The 4,589-nt window shown below is 42.6% G+C and overlaps 1 gene segment (V, D, J or C); it reads left to right on the top strand.

Annotated features, from left to right (window-relative positions):
- Positions 1-268: 268 nt before the first annotated feature.
- On the top strand, positions 269-867 carry LOC103582923. The segment is given in 2 exon segments: positions 269-318; positions 429-867. Coding segments are annotated over 2 exon segments (489 nt in total).
- The last annotated feature ends 3,722 nt before the right edge of the window (positions 868-4,589 follow it).

Genomic DNA, 4,589 nt, shown 5'->3' on the forward strand with positions numbered 1-4,589 from the left:
CATCTTAACCCACTGAGCCCCTCCTCCATTCACGTACCTGATGTATTCTCACTGATGTCTGTGTAGACAGGGACATGTAACAAGAACACGAGACCAGAAAGCAGCCAGAATTCTTCAGGGTGAGCCCCTCTCTAACCGTTTTTGACACTTTTCAAAGCAAGGGGCTTGTCCAGACCGGCCTCCCCTCTCCTCCTGGCTGCTGAAGATCAGTGACCTCGGCTACAGTCCCGACTGGCTCAGGGTCCTTCAGCGATTCCACTGCTCCGCCATGCTCCTGCTGCTCATACCAGCGCTTGAGGTGATTTTTGCCCTGAGTGAGTAACATTCCACCCCTCTCCTCCTCGCACAAAAAGTGACTGTGTTCTAATTGGATCTGAATAGAGACACCTTTCTTCATAGCCAAGGCTGTGATGTTTTTACTTACACAGCATTGATGTTGCAGGAGGAACAGGAGCCCAGTCAGTGACCCAGCCTGACCGCCACCTCACTGTCTCTGAAGAAGCCCCTCTGGAGCTGAGGTGCAACTACCCATCTTCTGTTCTGCCATCTCTCTTCTGGTACGTGCAATACCCCAACCAAGGACTCCAGCTTGTCCTGAAGTATGTATCAGGGAACACCCTGGTTAAAGGCATCAAAGGTTTCGAGGCTGAATATTTTAAGAGTGAAACCTTCTTCCACCTGAAGAAACCCTCAGCCCATTGGAGCGACTCAGCTGAGTACTTCTGTGCTCTGAGTGACACTGTGCCTGGGACTGCAGGGGGAGCTGAACACAAACCTCCTGAAACACTGGGACTCTCTGTGACTCAAGAACTCAACCTGGGGAATTTTCAAGATCTCTTTTTCCTGTGCCTCCTGCGAAGACAATAGGGAGGGTAGGCTGAGCCCCGAGGAATGCTTGTCTCCTGAATAGTTGCTTCATTGTCAATGCCGTGCCACATTCAGATACGCTTTGTCCCAGATGGAGGTCTTCTAATGAATTTCTTCAGAAGGAACCCCTCCCCCAACTCTGGGTTCCACCTCCGCACTCTGAAGAAAGTACATCATTAAGTGTGAGAGCTCTGAAATAAAAAAGGCAATAGCATTTTGATAAAAACTCATTTCTAGCTTTCATTAGGACAATTATAAGTGTCTCATGTGTTGGATTACTGAAGCACTTGGGCATAATGTTAGCTGACAAGCTGTGCAGCATAGATTCTCAGTTACAGTACTATAGATTCTAGACCTAGATGTGAAGCTTGATTTCTAGTGCAGTATCCCACTGTGCAATACTAACATATTTTAAAGTAAATTAGACAGCATAATATTGAGATTTTAATCTTGTGAGCATAGAGCATTACACAAAACCAATGAACAAACGGAACATAATTCTTTATTCCCTGTACTGGCCAGCCACCAAAAAATCCCCAAACCCAAACCCCCAATAAACAAACAAACCCTCCCAAAACACCTAGTCGTAATCTTTTTTTGAAACAGCTATTCCAGTGATGTCCAAATTAAAAATCTGAAGCAATTAACCCACAAAAAGATATCAAAAATAATAGAGTCAACTACTGAAAAACTCTAAGGCATTTTAGTTTAACAGTTCACACAAATTTATGATACAATTAAAATTACACACAAAAATGTCCAGTCTTTCAAAAATCACACTGAAAAAATTTATTGGAAAATGGAATTGTACTACGGAAGTTCACAGTATCAGAGATTACATTAATTCTAATAAGGATATCTAAGAATAGGAAACTTTAAAAATTTTATTTATTTATTTATTTTTAATAATTTTTTGTTTACTTTTTTATTTATTGAAACATAATTGATGGTATCTTGGGGGTACAGCATTGAATATCAATACCTATGTGCAATAAGTGATGCTCAAATGAGGATAATTAGTGTATTCAACATTACATAATGTAATCATTTTTTTTGACCTTTACCAATTTTTTGCTACTCCCCCTTTCCCTTTTCCACCTCTGGTGGCCTCAGGTCTGTTCTCTCCTTGAAAATTCAACAAATTATTGTGATTGTTGTATCTTTGTTTTTTTATTTATTTGCTTATTATTATTATTATTTTTAGTTTCCACTTATGGGTGAGGACATGTGGTATTTCTCTTTCTGTGCCTGGCTTATTTCACTTAACATAATTTTCTATAAGTTCATCCATGTTACTGCAAATGGGAGAATTTCATTCTTCTTTATGGCTGAATAGTTTTCTATTATGTATATATACCTCATTTTCCTTATCCAGTTGTCTGTCTGTGGACATTTATGTTGATTCTAACTCTTAGCTATTGTAAATAGAGCTATGATAAACATGGGAGTTCTGGTATCCCTTCACCATGATGATTATTATTCATTTGGGTATATATCTAGCAGTGGGATTGCTAGATCATATGGCAGTTCTATCTGTAGTTATTTGAGGAATCTGCATACTGTTCTCCATAATGGCTGCATTAATTTACAGACCCACCAAAAGTGGAGGAAGGGAAACATTTTTTACTCTGCAAAAATTGTAGCAAAAAGCCAATATGTTTAAGACATTTTATATACCCGATTTAAAAAAAATATTTTATTAATATATTTTTTATATTCTATGATGTTGTGGAGCAGTTGGAAGGAAAGGGAGAAGGAAAAGGGGAAGGAAATGTGATGGAAGAAGAGGAAGGAGGAGGGGTGGGATTGAGACCTGCAGCACCCCCCACAGAGACCGTGGGGCTTCCAGCAGTGCCTTGGTCATTGCCGGGCTGGGTGCAGATGTCAAGGTGGTGGGCAAAAGCCTTGCCTCCCACCACCCCAGTTTGGGAACCCAGGGCCCTTTTTGCTGAAGCTTGGTGGTCATCGCTGGGCTGGTTGCATGTGTTGGAGGTTCATGGTGAGGCCCTTGACCTCCACCGCTTCAGAATGGGAGAGTCTGGGGTGCTTCCTGCAGTGGCTCCATGGTCATCTCCCAGCTGGTTGCTTGTGTTGGGGGGGCATGAATGAGGCCCTTGCCCCCCCCCCCCCACCAGCTGGGGAGAGCCTGGGGTGCTTCCTGCGGTGGCTCAGTGGTTGTCACTGGGGTAGTTGCACTTTCAGTGTGGGGGGTTGGTACGTGGCCAAGGCCCTCGTCCCCAAATCTTGAGACTGGTTGCAGGTGTCAGGGGGAATGGCTGAGGCCCCCGACTCTCACTGCTTTCTGGCTTGGTTATCCAGGGAACTTCCAGTCCTTCTATGTGTCACAAGTGTTCTCTGGTGAAATGAGACCTTTACCAGTTAATATCAAACTTTGTCTCTGGTTGTGGGTACTTTGTTTTTTCTTTCAGTTCTGTGTTGGATTATTTGCTGTTCCCACCAATTAAACCCTACCCTGGAACTAATTTGTCATCCTTTGCTTATTTCTAAAATGGGGAACTTCCTGTGCAGAACAGTACTCGAGCTGTGTGGTTTAGTTAAATTGCTGCTTTGCTGCTGATTCCCTAGGGAAGGCTTTTTGTGCAGCTCAGGTTTTAATGGTTGACTTTATAGGTACATCCAGGTCTAGTGAAATCCCATGCACCTGGGTTGTGTAGAAACACTGGTCTGGGCCTGAGTCTTTTCATCAAACAGCACCCCGTGCAATTCTATATTCCTGACCAGTCTCCTCTGAGTGGTCCTACACTGATTGGAGGGCAGATCAGCTGTCCTTGCTGTGCCCCAGTGTTCTACTAGTGGGCCCATCTCCCCCACCACCCATACTGTAAACACTTCCCATAGGACAGGCTGTGCTCTGGTCTCTTGCAATGACTCACCAGCCTCTGAGTGGCTCCTGTTTTTCAGCTGTTGTGGCTCTTCAGTCCTATGTGGGTCCACGGGAACCCTATTAGTGGTATTACTGGCCTGGGGGCCACAAAAGCCCTCTTCTCCTCTGCTGCCTCCAAGCAACTTCATCTGAAAGGTGCAACTGCAGCTTTTTGCCAGCTTCTGCTCTGTGCACTCAGCAGCTCCAGCCTGGAAGCAGCCAGGTTTTGAAATGGTTGGAGCATTTTTTTCTTCCTTTCATTGTAGCTTCTCCCAGTTTCATGCACTCTGTAGGTCTCTCCTCCTCGTCCCCTGAGCTCTAGCAGTCCCAGGTTGGCTATCGTTGCTTTTTTATCATTGCAAATTGGTTGGTTTGTGGGAGAGAGTGACGCTGGGGACCATCTTCCGCCATCTTGACTGGAAGTCGCTATATACATGATTTTGATTCTGAATTCTTATTTGCGGATTGATTCATGTGGTAGAATTTTTAAAAATGCCCATAAAATATTATAAAAGTTTACATATACAGAAGTTAAGCCTTTCTTAATTCAATATTTCATATTTATGGTGGTGGAAATTATGAAGTAAATCATCTCACTTCTTAAAAATATTTACAATTACCTAAATGTACTTTTAAAAATGAGATGAGGTGAAATTCTTGTCTTATAATTGATCTCCAGAGCTATTAAAACATAAACTTAAAGATAGTTTAAAAATATTTCTATGAATTGAACAAACAGGGGCAGAGGGTCTGTGTTCAAAGTTATTATTTAGACCTAGCTTCTTTCAGAAAGTTTGTCCTTTCTAAATATTTCTTTTATGGTCCTTTTTTTTCATTT

This window comes from Galeopterus variegatus, unplaced genomic scaffold (assembly GCF_000696425.1).
Source record: "Galeopterus variegatus unplaced genomic scaffold, G_variegatus-3.0.2 Scaffold18502, whole genome shotgun sequence".
In the NCBI taxonomy this organism is placed as follows: domain Eukaryota; kingdom Metazoa; phylum Chordata; class Mammalia; order Dermoptera; family Cynocephalidae; genus Galeopterus; species Galeopterus variegatus.